This window comes from Takifugu flavidus, chromosome 16 (genome assembly GCF_003711565.1).
Source record: "Takifugu flavidus isolate HTHZ2018 chromosome 16, ASM371156v2, whole genome shotgun sequence".
In the NCBI taxonomy this organism is placed as follows: Eukaryota; Metazoa; Chordata; class Actinopteri; order Tetraodontiformes; family Tetraodontidae; genus Takifugu; species Takifugu flavidus.
Window position 1 is genome coordinate 2,682,380 of NC_079535.1, and position 19,285 is coordinate 2,701,664.

Genomic DNA, 19,285 nt, shown 5'->3' on the forward strand with positions numbered 1-19,285 from the left:
AGTATGCATGCAAAGCACTCCTGTCTGCACATAACGTGGGGGAAGCCTGTTTCCAGCCTTAGGAGGAACATAAGCGAGTGAAAGCCCGATGACACGTTCTGTGACGGGTCTCGCAGGACCTCCGGGTGCGGGTGGGTTGGCCTTTTTCCTAATGCGCCCATTTGCTCTTTATGATCATCGAAGATCTACAGCGCAGACTGAAGAAGTCAAGAGCTTAAAAACAGCTGTGGAAAATAGTTTTTATTGTTTTGAAGCATACACAAGTAAGCGTACACCACATCCTTCATAACAAGCAGAATCTTGTGCATAATGGTTAAACCATGCTAGCCCTCTTGAAGCAACTGCGGTACGGTGAATATAAACACGGCACCAGTCATTTTTCGGTAATTCCTCCTTCCTTTTGTTCACCTGTCTATCATGGGATAGTCCAACCCCTCAGTAATAAAAGACATGGAGTTTCTCAGTATGATTCTGGTGGAAATCTGCATGTTTCTAGAACTGGAACGGAACTTGTCTGTGAGTAACAGTCGGTAAAACCAAACGAGGCTGCCTTTTTTTGTCACTGCAGTGTATAAAACAGTCATGTATAGATGCTGAACTGGTTTAATAGTCTTAAATGAAATGGGTGGCCCCGTTATGGGGTTTAGAAAACATGTTCTGGAAGCTAGAAATGACTCAAACGAGGGAGATTTCCACAGTTCTCCAGCATCAGAGTTGGGTGATATTAAACTGCAGGAGTGTCCGCACCATTAAAGGCTTCATGGACATTTTTTGGAAGAAGTTTGCACTTGTGCCAAGAGCTTTAAAAAGGACTGACAGGATGCTGAAGGCCACAACCGTTAAGGGGTTGGGATTTGGACGGATACCAGGATAATCAATCTGCCTGCAGTGATGTCAGGGGACAGATGGTGATGACAACATCTGGAGCAGCTTCATATTTCCCCAGAGGACCTTGTCAGTCTTGTCAAATGTCCCTGTCAGAATGAGTGAATGGATGCGTTTCAGGGCGCTACGCAAAAGGTGAGAACTGGACATTTAGCTATAAAAACAGGATGTTCAGCGCTGCACATTAAAGTAGATCACTGGCAACACAATGGGCGGAAAGTGAATATTTTAGAATACAACAGAATGAAGTTGCTTTGACAGTTTTAACATTTAAATTCTTTTTATTTGAAGTATGTTTTGCAAATGTAGCTCCTGAGAGATTTACTGTTTTTCCATTCCTTTGGGGAATGACGGTGAGAATTACTTTTACTGGAAATTGTCGGTATAGAAATCATCCAGAAATGTATTTGGACTTTTGTTGCTGAAGGTCTTAGAGAAGTACTGAACAGTGCATCATGTGGCAGAGCACAAAAGCATAACTACACAATGAATATATTTTGTTTTCCATCATTAAGCATCGTATGAATTGCTCCAGGCAGGGGGGGCCCGATCCAGTCCTCCAGGGAAACAGAAGAGCCGGGTTTTCTCTCCTACCAGGTAGAAAAAGCTTCCTCTAGGAACTTGGTAGAAGACAAAACCCAGCTTGTCTGTGGCCCTCGAGGACTGGATCGGGCCCCCCCTGCCTGGAGGCTGCCCACAGCGTTCATTATGTTTTACTTGACTGGCCTTTCCTGGAAATATGGCCACCATAGACAGGTCGACTCTCTTCAGATCATTACACATCGCAAAGTCTTACCTTAAAAATGACAGCACAGTGCTATGAGACGGCTCCTCTATGAAAGCGACGTAATAAAATCGGGTTTAAATAAGTCGTATTCTATGTTAGCGCTCAATACATATGAGGCTCCTCAACAAAATGTATTTACACATTGAATGTCGCAGCTCGCGTATTCACACATCTGGACGTATGAAAGCTAAGGGGTTATGGCCGGTTACGTTGAGTGTTTCCCTTTTATCCCACAATGACTGAAGATAACTGTCGTTAAGGCAGCACTACTGAGATTGAATGGGCCCTCAAACACACCCTTTACCGTCCACAAATCCACCTCGGCCACAGTAGACCGTGCTGGTCACTTTTATTTTGCCATCTTCAGCACAAATGTTGGCTTTGTGGTTTATAAAGTCTTGATAGAAGCCCTTCTGTTCATGCCATGAGGATAAAAGTCAGGGTGGAGTTAAAGTTTTTCAAAAGCATTGACGTTTTTTTTTAAAATTTAAATTTCTTTTCCTCAGATGCAAATGAGACCTGGGACGGAGTAAATGTGGGCTCTGTTTGTGTTTTCATTGCATGCTGGCAGGTCTGCCTCCAAGAATTTCCCGTTATTGCTGAGCTACCTTCACTGGCCACTTTATTAGGTTCAGCTTAAAGAAGGTTGGACTCACTTTGACCTTCAGAACTGCCTGAATTCTTCATGGCACGATGGGAATCTTCTGGGCCACCACATCCCAGTGGTGCTCTAGTGGACAGAGATCTGGTGACTGTGTCATGTTCCAGAAACCAGTTTGAGATGATCTGAGCTTTGTGACATGGTTCATTATCCTGCTGGAAGCAGCCATCAGAAGATGGTCCACTGTGGTCATAAAGGGAGGAAGATGCTCAGGAACGATACTCAGGTAGGCTGAGGTGCTGAAACAATGCTCAGTTGGTGCTGAGGGGCCCAAAATGTACCAAGAAAATCCCCCCACCCTGAATTATGCTGTCCTGTTCTTGGCTGACAGGAGGGGAACCATCTTCTGCTGCTGTAGCCCATCTGCTTCAGCATGTTGTTCCTTCAGAGATGCTGCTCTTCACTCCTTGGTTGGAACCAGGGGTTGTTTGAGTGGCTGTTACCTTTCTATCATCATGAACCAGTCTGCCCAGTCTCCTCTCATCCCTTTTCCTCCACACAACTGATTTTGGGACCATTCTCTGTAAACCATGGAGATTGTTGTGGGCAAAAATCCCAGCAGATCAGCAGGTTCTGAACTACTCTAAACAGACCATCTCTTTTTTTCACCATCCTGCTGCTAGTTTGAACTTCAGCAAGTTGTCTTGACCTTGTCTACATGCCTCCATGCATTGATCTAAAGATGTGATTGGCTGATTAGCTGTTTGTGTTAGCAAACAATTGAACTGGTACCTAATAAAGTGGCTCCAACAAGCTCTTCAGCGACTCCACAGAAAAGAATCCTTCTCCTGTAAATGTCCACGAAGTCCAGCCTCATCCGAGCAAAGCCGTCCATTATCATTGCTTCTGAGATTGTCCTGATCGTCATCGAACAAACCCGCTCGGCTCGTCTCAGTCTCTATCTACGCGCAGATTACAGATGCCCTTAAGTATAAATGGATGAAATTGATCATGAAGCGTTTCTCCTCGAAAAGTGTAGAAAATTGCATGTGTAGCGAATATGCAGAAGAGATGAATGTACAGTTTTGTCACGTGTTCGGGTGCGACCCAGCAGCTGGAAACCCCTGGGTTTGGGGTCAGTTTTCACAGGAAGCCTATCTACAGATCCCCCGCCGCTGCAGCCATCCGGCCCTAATACCTGCTGCCTGCGGCGGTGTGGCAGCTGCGGCCACATGGCGGCCGCACTGAAGTTTCGCCACAGTGCTGCAGACTCTCTGAAAGATGGGACGGACCCCTGGAGATGAGGCACCACAGAGGGAGCCGTGGCGCTGGCCTCATCCTGATAAAACAGGTGGGACCTAAACATGGGCCTGGACGCTTGTGAGAACAGTCTGGGTTCACAAAGATCCATCCTGGCAATCACACCTCGATGACGTTGACAGATGTTATCCTACTGTTGTTGTTGTTGTTGTTCTTGGGCATCTGCAAGAGGGAGAATGTATGAGGTCCAAAAATGACCCCCACGCCATCACCGAAATGCTTCTGCGGTCATGTGTTGTGAATACAGTGTTGCGATTGGTTGACTATACCTTGCTGCGCAACAGGCCCCCTGTCGGATGCTCAGGTGTACTGCACTCAGAAGAGTTTTTGGCTTTGTCCTTGTTGTTGTTGGGTTCGTTGTCTTTGATGATGTCGTACTGGCGACAAAAGAGAGCGATCACGCCTGTGAGGAGAGGCAGAGTTAGACTGCTTTGACACAGAAATCCTCCCTGCGATGGGACTTTGGTGCATTTTCCTTGATGTGTCCTCACCTGCCCACATAATGAGCACCACAACGATGATGATGAGCTCCCCTGCCCTCAACTGGGTGGTCTGGCCCACTTCCTCCATTGTCACTTCGTCTGAAGAAGTCAACACAATGTCGTTCAAAATACACTTATACTACTTAAATGTTCTTTTCATGGAAATGTAATTGAAATATAACACAAAACCAAAACACTTCAGGTCAGCTCAGATCTTCTTTTAACATCAATCATCACAATTACTGTAATTGGCTCTTATAAATATGCTCTTATCTTGCCAAATCTTGTGTTCTTGCCAAAGCTTCTTCCAAACTCTGTATCATTTTTGTATGTACCACCTTAATGTTGCCTTCAGGTGCAGGTGGCTGTGATACAGTGTGTCCTAATGTGTCCTCACACTGTAATAAGCCAGGTGCTGGATTTTGCCCCGTGACCTTCCTACAAGCTGGATGTTCTCTCCTCTGCAGGAGGGTGGATGAATTGTCGAAAACTAGAATTTTAATCTGACCTCCGACCACGGTGCATATTGCTAAAACCCATCGTGAATGATTTAAGACCAAAGAAGAAGCAAGCGGGGATATAATGAAGTGAAATTGTAGGAGCCTTGCTCTTTTATGCTTTCACCTTTTTCAAGCGCCTGAACTCCGGACCCTGGCTCATCTTTATCTCTAAAAGCTTCGCAAAATGTTGTAGTTTGTTGACAGTAACGTCGAAATAGAGTCATTCACAGTTAATGTCTGTTGACCTTCCTGACCTGACGTTCGGAGCACGAGGAGCAGGAAACTCACCGAGTGACGCGCTATTGCTGTTAAAATGGGTTTTTGCGATATGAGCAGCATTTCCTGGGTAAAATAGACTGACACAGAGCTTGGCGGAAGATCGGGGCCGTTATCGAATAAGACAGAGCTGCCTTGTAAAAAGCATGTGCACATTATGCTGCCTCAGCTGAGCTGAAACAGGCAACACAGCAACAATTTTATATAACGGCAGATGTTGCACATTAGTTACAAGTGGTACGGTTTCCATCTTCATTATTAAAGGTCAAAGACATTCTGCCATTTTTCTCTGCAGATGTTCTCCGGCTCTGATAGGTTTGATGACATCATCAGTGGACGGCCATTTCCAAGGCTGTCTAGAGATGATGGATTGGACTCCTGCGCTGACCTTCACCCCAGCCTGAGGTCCTGAGCTCTGTGGATCAGGACATCACTCAGGACATCTCTGTAGTGCTGCTGTGAGGGCTGACCTTCTGAACATTCTCCCGTCTGCACAGAGGCTCTGTGGAGCTCCGCTCCACTCAGCTCAGGGTGACTATTGAGTTTTTAGTCAATCTGTTTCCAAGAAGAAAATCAAACAAAAAAACCCCTTATGATAACAAGAATTAATCACTGATGGTTTTAACTATACAGTAATATCCTACTTAGTCAAATTTAAGGGCTGATGGACAATTTTAAAGAAAGAAAATATCAGCCATGCCGTGACTAAAGTCCATTTACCTTTGTTTTTGTTCAGGAATCTTCCTGTATTTGTCCACACGGTTTAAAGTCATCCTTTCGCCAGCAGTTCTCTGCACTCTCCTATCTTTTCGGTTTATCCTCTGCAGACACGGAGCTGCTGAGCACCCACGGCTGCCTCAACACTCAGTCCATTCACAGGTTCGCCGATGTCGTCTGACACGGCACGCACATTTGCCCTTTCAGAGATCCAAAGTACTTCAGCTTACTGAAGCTTTTTTTCAAATGATTTTTTTTTATATTTCATTGATGCAGCATTCCTCTGATCTAAATCTTTATTCAGCATCTTTATGTGGCTACTTATCTGGCTACCGTTATGTCGAATAAAGGCAAAGATTAGAATTTTAATCAGCCCGCAACCCATCCGTATGCATCTGTGCTGATTTGTTTGATCGAGACTTGGTCTGATTTCTGCTGTGTTCTACAGTTAAAAGATCAGAAGGGGGGGGGGGGGGGTGATTGAAGGCTCCTTATAGGCCACCGGCGATCCTTATACTCAAGTGGGATGCGGAGATAAAAGGGGATCAAAGCAGAAGTGATCAACACACATCAGCAACGATAAAACACCATCAGCAGTTTTGGAGTTGTGGGGATTTATCAGAGAGCATCGTTCCGCCTGATGACGCCTGCAGAGCAGAGAGCCTGGACACGTTCAAAGGTTCTCCACAGCAGAGAGATCTCGTCTGTCCTTTAATTAAATGCAGTGGGTGATATTTGGAGGGCGCCCAGAGTGGCAGGAGCCCCACGCTCCAGCAGCCTGTAGCAATAAGCAATTCCACCGATCGTTCAACCCCTCTCGCCCAGTATTAAAACTCAGCTTACTATTGAGCCAAAACACAAAAGCATCGCGTCGCCATTTGAATGAAACTGCTGCAGACATATTTTAAAACTGAATTCTGAAAGGTGGGATCATCTCCTGTTAGATAAAAAGTCACATGTTCTCATTTGAGATGTACTGGATTTATGGGCTGCTTCCGTTCTTCCCTGAATTCCCTCTCTCTTTCTTGTCTATTCCCATCCCTCCCTCTATTCACTGACTGTTCGCACCTCTCGTTTACAACTTCGACACCCAACGTGTCTCATCAGATCCCCTGAAACATTGAACGAGACGATGGGAAGACCTGTAGGTCAGCATGACAGGAAGGATTAGGAAGGCTGCGCAGCGGAAGGAAGGACGTCGCCCTTCTTTCAATACTGGCATTTAAGGACTGTCCGTGCGAATTTATGCCACGCGAAAGGCAAATTTTATATGCCTCTTTCAACATTTACTAGTTTATTTTCCTGGTAATGAAAAACAAATACTCGCGTGCCAATTAATCACCCTTCTGCAAAAACAATAACGTCACATTAAATGAGACCATAACTAAATCACATGATGCCGACAATCACCATCCCTCATTTGAAGGGGCGCGCATATTTCCGTACTTCGAAATGTCGCCTGGAGGAACAGCAGGTCCGCTGCCCTTCATCAGGTCTCATTGTTAGGATAATTAAATAAGCGTGCTTGAGAAGCTGCCCTCATTCTTGATTGCATGAAGGAATCGCGATAGACTCAGATGTGAGAAATGGGTGCAGGAGAGTGTGAGCGTGTGTTGAGTGTCTGGCAAATTTGAAAAAGAAAAAATCTTGTTTTAGTACAGCGAATCAGCGTGTTGAGGTGAGAGCAATCGTCTTCTGTGGGAAGAGAGGAGCAGCCGATCAGGAGCCGCACCACTGCAGATGACTTAACGATGTTAATAAAAACATACTGGATGCTCTTGTTCTTGACTGCTAAAGCATCGATTGGCTTCAAATGCAACTCAGGCTAAATTTAAAACACAAAAGTCCCCTCATATTTTCTCCAAACATCTCTTAGATCTCTATGGTCAAGAGGCCACAAGTTGCTTTTTTTTAGAACTGGTTCATTGTTAGTTGTCTTAACCCTTGTGTGGTGTTCGGGTCTGTGGGACCGGTTTTCACTTTTTATTAAAAGAAAAATGATCAAATTAATTAATTTTTCAAACTGAGACTCACTGACTTTGGCTCATTTTCTGTGAAGAACATCAACTCTCATTTTGTTGTGCACCTGAATGGGTTAAATTTCAAGTTCAAAGAAATAAAAGTCAGTAGTTTTGAAAAACCTTGCTTCACTTGTAAATTTGTTTCCACTCATATCTTAAATTTAATTGATTTTCTTTATTATGTTTTAAATAATAAGTTATAAATGTGACCTAACAAAGGTAAAGGGCAAATATTAACCATATATATTGTTTATACTGCTTGTAATTGGGATAAGGTAAACATCTGTTCAGTATTTGAACATAAAAGTGTTTGATTGTGAGGCATTAAAAGCCACAAAATGCAACGGGTCCATCAGACCCACAAACGCTGGCTGAGTAACAACAATATGAACATTACACAAGGGTTAAATGCTGAAATGTTAAAGCAGAGCTCTGCTGCACTGTTGCAGCCTCTCTCGCTGCAGTTCCACCAGCAGACCCATCGACCACCTCAGCTACAGTTGAGGTGGTCGATGGGTCTATCCAGTAACACAAAGGTTATTGGTTGGATCCCAGTTTTCCAAGGAGAACAATCACACTTCGAGGGATGAAATAATACTCGTGATTTGTTTTGCAAAGAGAAAATATACATGTTGACAGAAAATACATGCGGCAGTTAAATCTGCTCATGGAACTTTTGAGGCTGATGTAACGCTGATGTAACGAGGTACAACAGCTTTCCATAAATTGTAGATCCCTATCCCGAGAGAACAAAACAGTCGTTGTTATGACAAAATGTATCCTTTTTTAATCCTGAGATAATGGAATAATGAGGAAATTATCAGAAAATTGAGCTGTTATTTGAGGTCAGGAAAATTAGTACAAGAAAACTGACACTGTTATCTTTTTATTACAAAATAATAACTTGTAATCAAGAGAAGACTGACATTGTTATCATAAGATAAGAAAATAATATGTCGTTATTACGGGGAAAAGAACTTTGCTACTCCAATATAACAAAAGAACAAGGCTTTATTGTGAGATCATGATTGTGATATTGTGAAAACACTGCTATCTTGAGGAAATAAGTCACTATCGCAACCTGTTTCGTCCAAATATATTAGAATAATGAGTTGGTATCACAGCAAAAGCAACATCATCATCCCAAGATATCGTAAGAATGTCTTTATCTCGGGAAAATGGACTTTGTTATCCAATGATAGCAAAATAGCCCCTCATCATCATGACAAAGATATGATGAAGAGGGACTATCTAAACAGGTCATTTCATTTACTTGAAAGTCTACTTTCTGGCAGGTGACGCTCTGGTCTATGAGCGTTATCATCTGAGGCCATGAACAAATCTGTAAATGAGTGTAGCATCATATAGTCCTGCACTGCCCGACAATGCTTGTATTTTCCTGCGTGCCTAGCTCGCTCCCATAACAGCGGCTCAGACTCCTTCTGGCAACACAACCTTAGAAGTATTAAAGTATTACTGGAGCTCACATGAGAGATGAGTGTAAATGTGAGGGAGACTAGATGCAGCAGGTTTTCAGCCAGAAGCACATTGATTTGCCACAGGGACAGAGCGCCTCCTGTCCGTGCGATAAATGCCTTTTATCATTCTGGTTTACTGGCAGGTTGTCCCAGATGCATGCAGGGTGAGGCACACTAACGCACCGTGAAGTGTGCAACACCCCCCCCCCCACACACACACACACCACACACACACACACCACACACACACACACACACACACACCGATTTTATTCTCGAGTGGTGGTCAGCAGTTGCGAGCCTGTAGAAGCGCTTCATTGTGAAATTTCATTTCACGCTTTGTCTGTCTATTGATTTTATTGAGTCTTTAGAAAGAATCAGTCAAGATATTGTCGAAGAGCCAAGTCGGCTCTGCGCCCCACATGCCTTCTGTTGGATATAGTGCTGGAAGTAGAATTCATCCTGCACGCCGTGCATTACCTTTGCTCTTAGAAGCCTGCGTCTCGGCTTCCTTCGGTGTACGGAAGCGCAGGGGTTCGCTCACCGGGCTTGTCCCGGACATGCTGATGGATTGGACGTGCACGATATAGTCTGTCTCTTCCTCCAAGTCCCATAATGCACAGGATCGCGTGGTAGTGTTGACTTCCTGGATGAATCGAAGCATGCGCACGTCTTTCTTCTGTTGGGGGGACGACATGGGATCAGTGTCATTGTCGCGGCCGCTGGGTTAGAATTACAAATATAAGAACAATAAACCATTTGATACCACTCGTCCATATTACTGGCAGTTATTGAGTAATAACAATGTCCAGATAGGGGTGGGGGTAGCTCAGTCTGCAGGGGACTGGGTTCCTGGTTCAACTCCTGAGTGGACCAAACAAGGAAAGTGTTCTGGTAGCAGAGTGAGCACTGCTGAGGTACCCTTGAGCAAGGTACCGAACCCCCAGAGTCTGCCTGCCTTCCCCCATATGCCTTCCCCATAAGGGATGGGCCCCTGCACCCTCCCCATGACCCCAAAAAGGAATAAAGCAGTCAAAAAACAATGTCAAAATAGTAAATAATAGAGTTTATCTGTCTTTTAAACTGATGTTTTTAGTAAGAAATGGTGGTGATACTGGATTATTGCGTTTTGTAACTATTTCAAACCGATATATGTTCTGTATAGCTGAGCCGAGGATCTGCATTCTGATATTAAACCACTGCATCACGTAACACTGTCAGAGCACATTACAACGGTGTCCAGCAGCGCGTACGAGTGTACGCACGCTTGTGTTCCCATTACTGTAGATGCGTGTGAGTTTATGTTTGTGTCAGGATTAATGGAGGAGTTCATGCACAATGTGCCCGTTTTCACAGGGCCGTCAGAGTCTGTCAAAGAGGACAGTTCAGCAGCGTCCAGGACAGCGCGGCGGCTAACATTTACTGCTGAATTATTAATCCAATAAAAGCAACACGTGCACAAGTACGGCTCACCTGCTGTGTGATGGCAAAGCCGATGACGGGGTCTCCCTCAGGGATGTCCCATGTCACCACAGCAGAGTTTGCTTTCACCGCGGTGATGGTCACATTGACGGGAGGCGATAAGCTATCTGCAAACAGAGGGAAGGAGAAAATCTTCTTATCACCCGCAGTGTCTGAAGCGCACGAGGCGTTTCTGTCTGCCATTCTGAATACCAGCCTCGTCTACCTCCGTGCACGGACCAGAAGCACACTTCTGCATGAAATCAACTTTTTTGCATCCCCAACTCATTAGTGGATAATTTATATAAGTACTAAAGCATATCATTACTCATGGCCTCTTGTTTATGTTTAGATTAGGCTGATATTAAGATTATATTAACGTTACAATATATCATAGCTGCATTGAAAGTGCAGGAGCTGGCAGTGCACCAGCAAAATACCACCTTTGTGTTTTTATGGGCTCAAGATTTCCCCTTTAGTGGACATTCTTAATATGAACAACCTTTTACAGTCATTATTTTAAATATTAACGGCTCCTTATCTTCGAGGGCTGCATTTTAATGACCCTTTCTGCCACACAAAGAGCCACTGGTGCAAACAGCACAGACCAGACCATGTCCAGGACGTAGGATTGCATCTGATGTGGTTCATTATGCTGGGTGATGCCATAGAACGAGCCAGGATCCATCCTGAATGTTATAGTAATTAGAGTTTAAGTATATAGTGTATCGTGTAAGTATAGTGTTATTTTAAAGAACGCTGGACTCTGTTCAGGCACAATCCTCCTAAGGATTACTCCTAAGGGCTTTTAGGAGTAACTGATAATCACAATATGAGAAAGATGGATGCTGGTGACCGTCGATGATGCGACCTCTCTCCCCAGCGGGATATAAATCTAATTCAAGCTCCAGCGATCGCGCTCAGTCAGTTACAGACCAGATTAACGCTCGCTTGCCTTTGACGGACTGTACAAATCACGCAGTCGGTAATTACAGGATGATCGGCTGCTGAGGCGCTTGTGCACACGCCGGCTCGCTGGAGCGCGCCGTATTCGGAGAAAAGGGCCCTGCGTAATATTTCCAGCCGGTTGCGGCTGACGTTTTGAAGAACGAGCGGGCTAACGGCAGACGACAGGACGGAGACCTGCGGCCTCTCTTCATCATTGGACTCTCACGCGTCTGAAATTGCTTGTTTTTCGCTTACCATGGGTGTTTGTTCGCTGCTCCTCAGATGCCCCAGAAGCACTTACGTGTTATGCAGAGGGGGCTGCAGCATTTGCAAATAAAACCCTGTTTGCCGAGCAAACCTCTGACTTCTATTTAAATCTCTGTGACATGAGCCGTTCATTTTGTGCTTACTTTTTTTATGTATGCATGTTTGCATATTTCAGGACATGCAGTAGTGTAGTTCAACCGAATCATCTTTTCCAATGGAAATGTTGACCAGTAAACACTTTCAACATGAATATATGATCTTAGAGCGAGTTGCCCTATCAATTAATGGCACTTTGATCCGCGTGCTGGATAATGGAAACCAGAGTGTCGGCGCTCTCTTGTCTCCAGCCTTTGGAGTTCATCCATTGTTGCGTTTAAAGTCACTTAAATCCTCCGTAAATGTCAAGATTAATGACAAAATGCACCGTTGCAGATGGCTGACAGGTAGTGACTCCTTCCAGTCCGAGTTAATCCCCAGAGTTCCGTGCCCCGGAGTTTTTGCTCATTCATCCTCCGTGCTGTAGTTGGCGCCGTTGGCCTACAGACGTGTGCGTAAGAGATAGCGCTCATTAAACAGCAGACAGATGTCTTCATCAACTCGCTCCCGCCCCGGTGGAAACCACCCTGAGAGGTGAGGGTGACTTTGAGCCATGACGCATGTCCCTGGTGTGAAGAGTGACAGAGAGTTGCTTCTCAGGTTGAGGATCAGGAAACGTGACAGCTCCCTAATATCCTCATTCATTACAGAACACACTGTGTTTTGTGTGTGTGTGTGTGTGTCTGTGTGCAGTCAAGGGGAGTAGAAGGGGAAGAGCAGGAACAATGCAAAGAAGTCTTGAACACACACACACACAGACACACACACACCATGGTGCATGAAGCCTGTCATTGCTTAATAAAAGGCTTTACCGTCGCTCCAAACTCTAAAAAAGAGACAGGATCAGGACACCCACACCTCCTCCAGCCATTCAAAACCGGAGAAGTTGCAGCCTGCGGCATCACATCTTTTAGTAGATGTTTTGACTCTAGAAATTATGTGAAAGTGGAACTCTGAAAACTTTTTAGCAACACAGTAAATCCAGCTTTGAGGGAGTTAGAACTGAGGCAGACGTGTTCTTCAGAGCAGGAAGATGGCGGTGGATGCAAAAGTGATAGCCTGGATGTCCAGATCTGCCCCGGAAGGGTTCAGAATTTAAGTATTTAACACTCGTAGTGTGCTCACGTGTGTTTCGGAGAGGCCGCTTTTTTCTTTTCTGCATGTTTTCTGTGTACAACAGAGGCATCACATAATCACACCCAAGGGTCTTTTTACACCACTGCAGAAAAATGAGCTCACACAGGAAGTGAATTATCTCACCCCAGCTGGACAGTTTGCTGGGGTGTACAGACATATTTTACCCTAATTAAATGTCAAAAGACCTTGTTTGAGGATCAATTTAGCGTTGTGCACACCAAGAGTGTAAGCTTGCTAAATCAAAAGTCAATAGAAGAATGAATTAGGCTGTATATTTGAGAAGCCGGCCAGCTCATGCTTTCATCTCATACATAATTCTGCTTCAGAACAACACAGAGGGACGGGGCAATGCAAATTTAATTCTTTAATTTCACAAACGATCATTAAAAGCAAGTGAAAAAGTGAAATGCAACCTCTCCTCTGGAGCCCACGACAGCTTGTAAAATAGTGCATGTCAGACACTGGTGGAGGACATGAATATGACTTGCTGTGTCTCTTCCCATATTGGAAGCATTGTGTTAGGTGACTCACAACAGCACTACTGGGTATTAAACACTTATCTCCACGCACAGCAGTTTTAGTTTTTGCTGCCCCCTTAAAATCACCCCACCTCATTCAGTCCATTCTTAGTATCCACCGCTATAAAGAAGGTGGTATTCCAATTATGCAGCTTCTGGCACTTTATTCCTATAGATAACAGAACAAGAGTGACAATAACTTGTGTTATTATATATACAATGTAATTAAATGGAAATGAAAATGTCATTTTAGAGCATGACGATGCTGAACCACAACGTGGTGATGTATTCGCTGGCATGGTCACCCCCACATAGCAACAAGGTTCTGGATTTGATTCCAGCAACAATCTGCATGCACCTGTGTGGGTTTTGTCTTGGTTGAATGAACATTCTAATTTGCCCATCATCACGAACGTGAGTGAACGACGCGCATGCGTGCACGACCAGAGAAGTGGCCCACCTCTAACCCGGTAGCCGGACTATGCATGTGTGTGTGTGTGCATTTGGTGGGGGCAGGGGTACTGTGAGACTGAGAACAGTGATCAAGCAAAGGGGAGAGCATGAACTCCACACAGAAATGCCAACCTCCGTCCCAAACCTTGCTGGGAGGCAACAGCACTAACCACTGCACCACTGGGCTGCCTCCCTATTCTGAGATTTATTTGTTTTACACGTATAAACATATCAAGCATTGTGTGTTTCTCTGCGACTCCCTCAGCTTTTCAAGAATCTAAACACCGTTTTAATGCCTCGGATCGCTAACCTTGACCCGACTCCTGTTTTACATTCCTGTCATCTATGTAGCTGGTGTCAACGTGCGTCCGTTTCCCTCAGGGGAATTTGTTTTTTATAGCATTCCACAACACTGTCAACATCAACAATATTTGAATTCCAGACGAGCCAACACCAGCAGCCGCTCTCGAAGAATGGCATCACCCACGTTCGCCTTTTTGACAGCTGAAAACCCACACTTGCATGTAAACAAATGAATCAGTGCTGCTGAATGAAGCAAAAATGCTTTGGCATCTCTGGTACTGATTTATTTTTCAAACAGCACCTCAGACGTCTACCTGCACACATTTATTCATCCGTCCTCTATAATGTTTTATTATAGCAATCTTTGTAGTTCTGCTCAGAATCGAAGCTAATATCACTGAATGCGAGCCTTGAATGCAAAGTGAAATCAACACATTTTTGTGGAGCTCCGGGAGAGTAGTGTTGCCAGGAGAACGGAACGTTTTAGCTTTGTTCTGTCTGTGCTTTTTCTTCATTGAGAAACTCAAAGAAGCAATTTGAAATGGCGAAAAGGCAGAGAGGTGACATTAGGTGGTATCTGAGCAGCAGAGCAGTGCCGCTGCTCAGATACACATGTGACAGTAAATAAATGAAAGAAAAAAGATAGAGGAGCTTTAAATCAGCAGTGATTTTAAAGGGAGGATGGGATTTTGTTAAATGGTTTTGCTCCTTTGCTTTGTTCTTTCATCTTTTTTGATAAAAAGGTTTCACTGAAACATTGTAATTCACACCAGAATAAAAATAGTTACTGACATTTTTGGGGTCATTCCAGATCCAAAACTCTCTAAAAGTCTGATGAAACATTATTCAAAGGAGAAAAGTGCTGCCTAAGGGCCAAGGAAGCAAAATAAGAAAATCCAAGCATGCAAAACAATCTTTGAAGTTATTATCTGGGATTTACTTTTAATTGTCTTTGTTCTTTAGCAGTATCCTGCCTTTAAAAAAATCTCACTCCTACGATGCCGATCAAATGCCGTTTGTGGCAAAACAGGTTGAGGAAGCTGCCGTTTCCCATACAAAGAGATTTCATTTGTTTGGTTGAATTCTAACTCTGACAACAGTGGTGGACTAAAGGGAAGAACTCAAGATTAGGGAAAGCACATCCTGATCATTTTGTACATTAAAATTGATTTTTTTAGACTTTCTAATACTAGTAATTGACACAAATTCTAATCAGATTATTTACACACACACACACACACACACACACACACATTTCATGGGAGCCAGAAAGTGACCTGCTCATAATCCTGTGTTACATTATTTAACATGTAAATACAAAATGTGGCCAAACATTTAATTTAAAAAATTAGATTTAATTAATCGCATGTAGGCACAAACTGACCAGCTCAAAACAGCATCCAACTCTCAGAACATTGAAAACATATTTAACAGTTTTCTCAGTCAAAAGTCTGATATTTGCCAATGAATCTTTTTCCCCACTAAGTGCTTTTGTTTTACTTATATGGATTTTCTTTTCCATATAAATAAAACAATCGCATGAATAGAGTTTCTCCCTGGCAAAACTAACATGAAGCAAAGCTCAGCGCCCCATAAAGTCTCAGCTTAAACACAGCACATGACCCCAAACCGCTGCATTGCTGTTCACTGTATGGGTCAATTCATTGATTTTCTTTATGTTAATATTCCCTTCTCCAAGCTCAAACCTCTTAGGCCTACTGGGGAATTGCCTGCTGTTATTAATGACATCATTGAGATGGATGTTTGAGTGCTGGTTTACATTTTAAATGGAAACATGAGATCAACTGACCACTTTGAGTGGTCATTTACACAAGACATAGTAAAGACTTCACCAGAACATTGATTTTACAATCACCCGCCGGTGTGGACATCGATTTGGCCCAGTTTTTTTTGTTTTTTTTTTTACAGTGCAGGTGTTTGGCAGCATCTTAAAATGAACTGGCAGACAACGGAAAGAATTGTGTGGATGCCAAAACAAACACTTTAAACTTCTGCCTCTGTCGTAGCCCCAGCGTGCCTCACTGAATTACAATTCTGGCATCTATAAGAAGCATATTTCAGAGTGTAAAATAATCCAGAATGTCTTGGGCTTATGGTGACACTTCAGTGATGCATCTATAGGGTGAAAACCAAAGCAAGGTGCTTCAACTGTATTTAATATTTAACTAACTAAATTATAGATTATATTATAATTGCTGGAAAGAGAGATGCTCTTCTTTGTATTTAACATATAAAGTGATTGATATAAAACGGGCAACTGATTAGTTCAATTTCCACAAATCATGCAGGTTTATACTGTATCTAAGTTTTAAAAAAAACGTTTTACATAAATTACTAAAGAAGCTGATGTCATCACATAGTAATCTTTGGTTTAATTACTCTATATCTTTCTGTCTTATTAAGCAATCAGCTGCATGGGTGCTTCATAAAAGGCCCGAGATTTTAATTTTAGCTGAGAGAATTATTAAAGATGTTAATGTGCAGTTGAATGTGTGTTATGAGGGACCATGATGTGTGTGTGAGAGAGAGAGAGAGCGGGAGAGAGGAGGAAGAGAGAGAGACAGTTAGAGAGAGAGAGAGAGAGAGAGAGAGAGAGAGAGAGAGAGAGGTCCCTCATCAGTGAAAAGGTTGAGGAGTGGGAGGATGCCAAGCAAAGCAGAGGTGCATTTTAATGGAAGGAGTGTGTCGGGGCGAAGCGTGCTGTGCGAGTGGGTGTGCATGCTAGAGTTGGTATTGTAGGTCCTATAGGTATAGAAGGATATACTGTATATTGTTATTCAGCACAGAAATCAGGCATCGGTGATGTGAATGGGCGCCATTCCTCAGAAATCCTGTTTCCAGCAGGAATGGGATGGATAAATCATATTTGGAAGATGATGAGGAGCACACAGGTGTTGTGCTGACTGTGTTACAGTCACCTTGGATATGTGCGTTTACCTGTAGGGAATGAGATTCAAAGGTCAATTAGTCACACGTTTTACAGAGGAACACGCGAGAACAATGTAGCCGTTGCTCCATCAATGCAAAGACAAGTCTTGCACAAATACACCAGGCTCCCGTGTTCGTCTGCACACACACACACACACACACACACACACCACACACACACACACGCACGCACGCACGCACACACACACACACACACACACACACTCAGCCGCCAACAAGAACATCAGACTACGTAACGTCTCCCATCAATTCATGCCTAAAACCAACACAAAGCTGTGCTCCACACACCTGCTTCGCTCCTGTTCACCCTACAGCCGGATCAGCCGCTCACCTCCTCATCTACTATTGATGGATGCGTCTCCCCCTAATTGCACGAATGCAAACTTACCCGCTGTGACTCCGTAGACGCAGAAACAACCGAGGACGAGCAGCGAAAATCTCTCCATCGTTCGAACGCTCGGACGACGTGCGGTCCCATCTACTCCGACCGGGGGTGTTAACTGGTGCGCCGTGGTGTGCAGCTCGGCATTCGGTCCGTGCGTATCGTCGCGACTGCAAAATTGGGGAACGGTGACGGCTCCAGCTCATTCAACACCCTCCAAGCCCCCGATGTGCCGAAACCCAGCCGCCAAAACGGGCGTAACGACACGCTGGAGCTCCGGAGCTCCCGGATCCTTCTGCTGACGGTGCTGTGGAGGCTTCCACAGCGCTCCGCTCCTGCTGCTGCAGAGTGAAACGTGCTGGCTTTGAATATAAGACTTTCCCTGTCTGCTACTGACTCCCTAAGTCTTGACAGTCAGTGAGAGAGAGAGAGTGAGACAGAGTCTCTAATGCTTTAAAAATCAATCATCAGATGTCAAAACCCAAATTAAAGGAGGACCAAATAGAAATACCCGATTCATCTACTTTTGACCATAAAAATTGTGTTTCCTCTGATGGAATTGCTCCGTCTCATCCTCCGGCTGTGCTGCCCATTTGCAGCCCACTAAAATGAACAAAGTGGCCCACGCAAGACAAGACAATTAAAGGACAATGCTCAGCTTCTAGCCACTTTCCCCAGGATATGTTGCGACTTTACCGCCTGTGCGTGCAGAGTCTGCATACTGTACCAGCTGCTGTGGTGGTGAAGTCATTCGGGGTTGGTTTGTTGTCGATCCAAGAGCCAGCTCTGTCCCCTGATGCGTCACCCAGCAGTTAACGTCAATCCAACCTGCCGCCTCTGGCATGCTTTAGAGAACTGCTTGGTCTCTCCCCCCTCTACTTCTCCCCCTCTACTTCTCCTCTACTTACCCCTGTATCAACATGGGTCCATGTGATAGAGAGGGAAGGACGAAATATCATCTATCCACCATCTACATAGAAAATACATCTTAGTGTCAAAGTCCTACAGGTAAAAGAGCACTCAGAAATCAGTGAAACAACGTCAATTACATATTTGCAAATGTGAAGGCATTCTCTGGCCTTGATGAGGCTGATTTTTACCCGAAGGAAAGAATCTTCCAGCATTTGTATTGAAAGAGGAACAATGAATGCCAAGAACGTACACTCCAAACCTTCCTCACAAACATTTAGCATGGCTGTTCCTGCCGCCGAGGTCGGGTTTTTCACATTTCTGCTGCCCCAGTTAAAAATTATGAATAAAATGTGCCACTTCGACTCTACAAATACAGCCTGCTTTCAAAGACCTTCAAAACTGTAATGCTTGGAACTAATTTTTCCTCAAGTGTAATTTAACAACGGTCCCAAACTGCCGTCGCTGAGCAGTTTTACAGCGTGACCTTTGACAAATGTAATGAAATAATCATAGATCAAACTTTTTTTTTGTGGTTTTACATTTCCATAGATCTGTTTGACCAAGAGGGTAAGATCTAGAATCCTGTTGACATTCACTTATTTATTTTAACTGTATAAACTTAATGAGCTCTGCAGCGACAGACAAATACGCAGCTCTGATTAAGTATCATTTATTTCAACTAAAAATGAATTAAACACACTTCCACATTCAAGGGTAGAAATTATCATAATTAAAAGTAATTTTTATAAAACATTTTTTTGCACTCTCTTG

General features: G+C 43.9%; 1 protein-coding gene across 2 annotated transcripts; it reads right to left on the reverse strand.

Moving 5' to 3' along the window:
• Positions 1–3,423: 3,423 nt before the first annotated feature.
• Positions 3,424–18,464, reverse strand: LOC130513154 (fibronectin type III domain-containing protein 5-like). 2 transcript variants are annotated; one of them, XM_057011787.1, is made up of 7 exons: positions 18,330–18,464; positions 17,609–17,943; positions 10,541–10,656; positions 9,548–9,746; positions 4,085–4,174; positions 3,863–3,996; positions 3,424–3,755 (listed from the first exon to the last, which is right to left on the reverse strand). In XM_057011787.1, exons 2-7 carry the CDS (start codon positions 17,664–17,666, stop codon positions 3,693–3,695), a joined length of 660 nt encoding a protein of 219 aa, XP_056867767.1. In that variant the 5' UTR covers positions 17,667–17,943; positions 18,330–18,464; the 3' UTR covers positions 3,424–3,692. The 2 variants fall into 2 exon arrangements, with proteins under 2 accessions (XP_056867767.1, XP_056867766.1); XM_057011786.1 differs by lacking the exon at positions 18,330–18,464 and having other exon boundaries at positions 17,609–18,323.
• Positions 18,465–19,285: the final 821 nt, after the last annotated feature.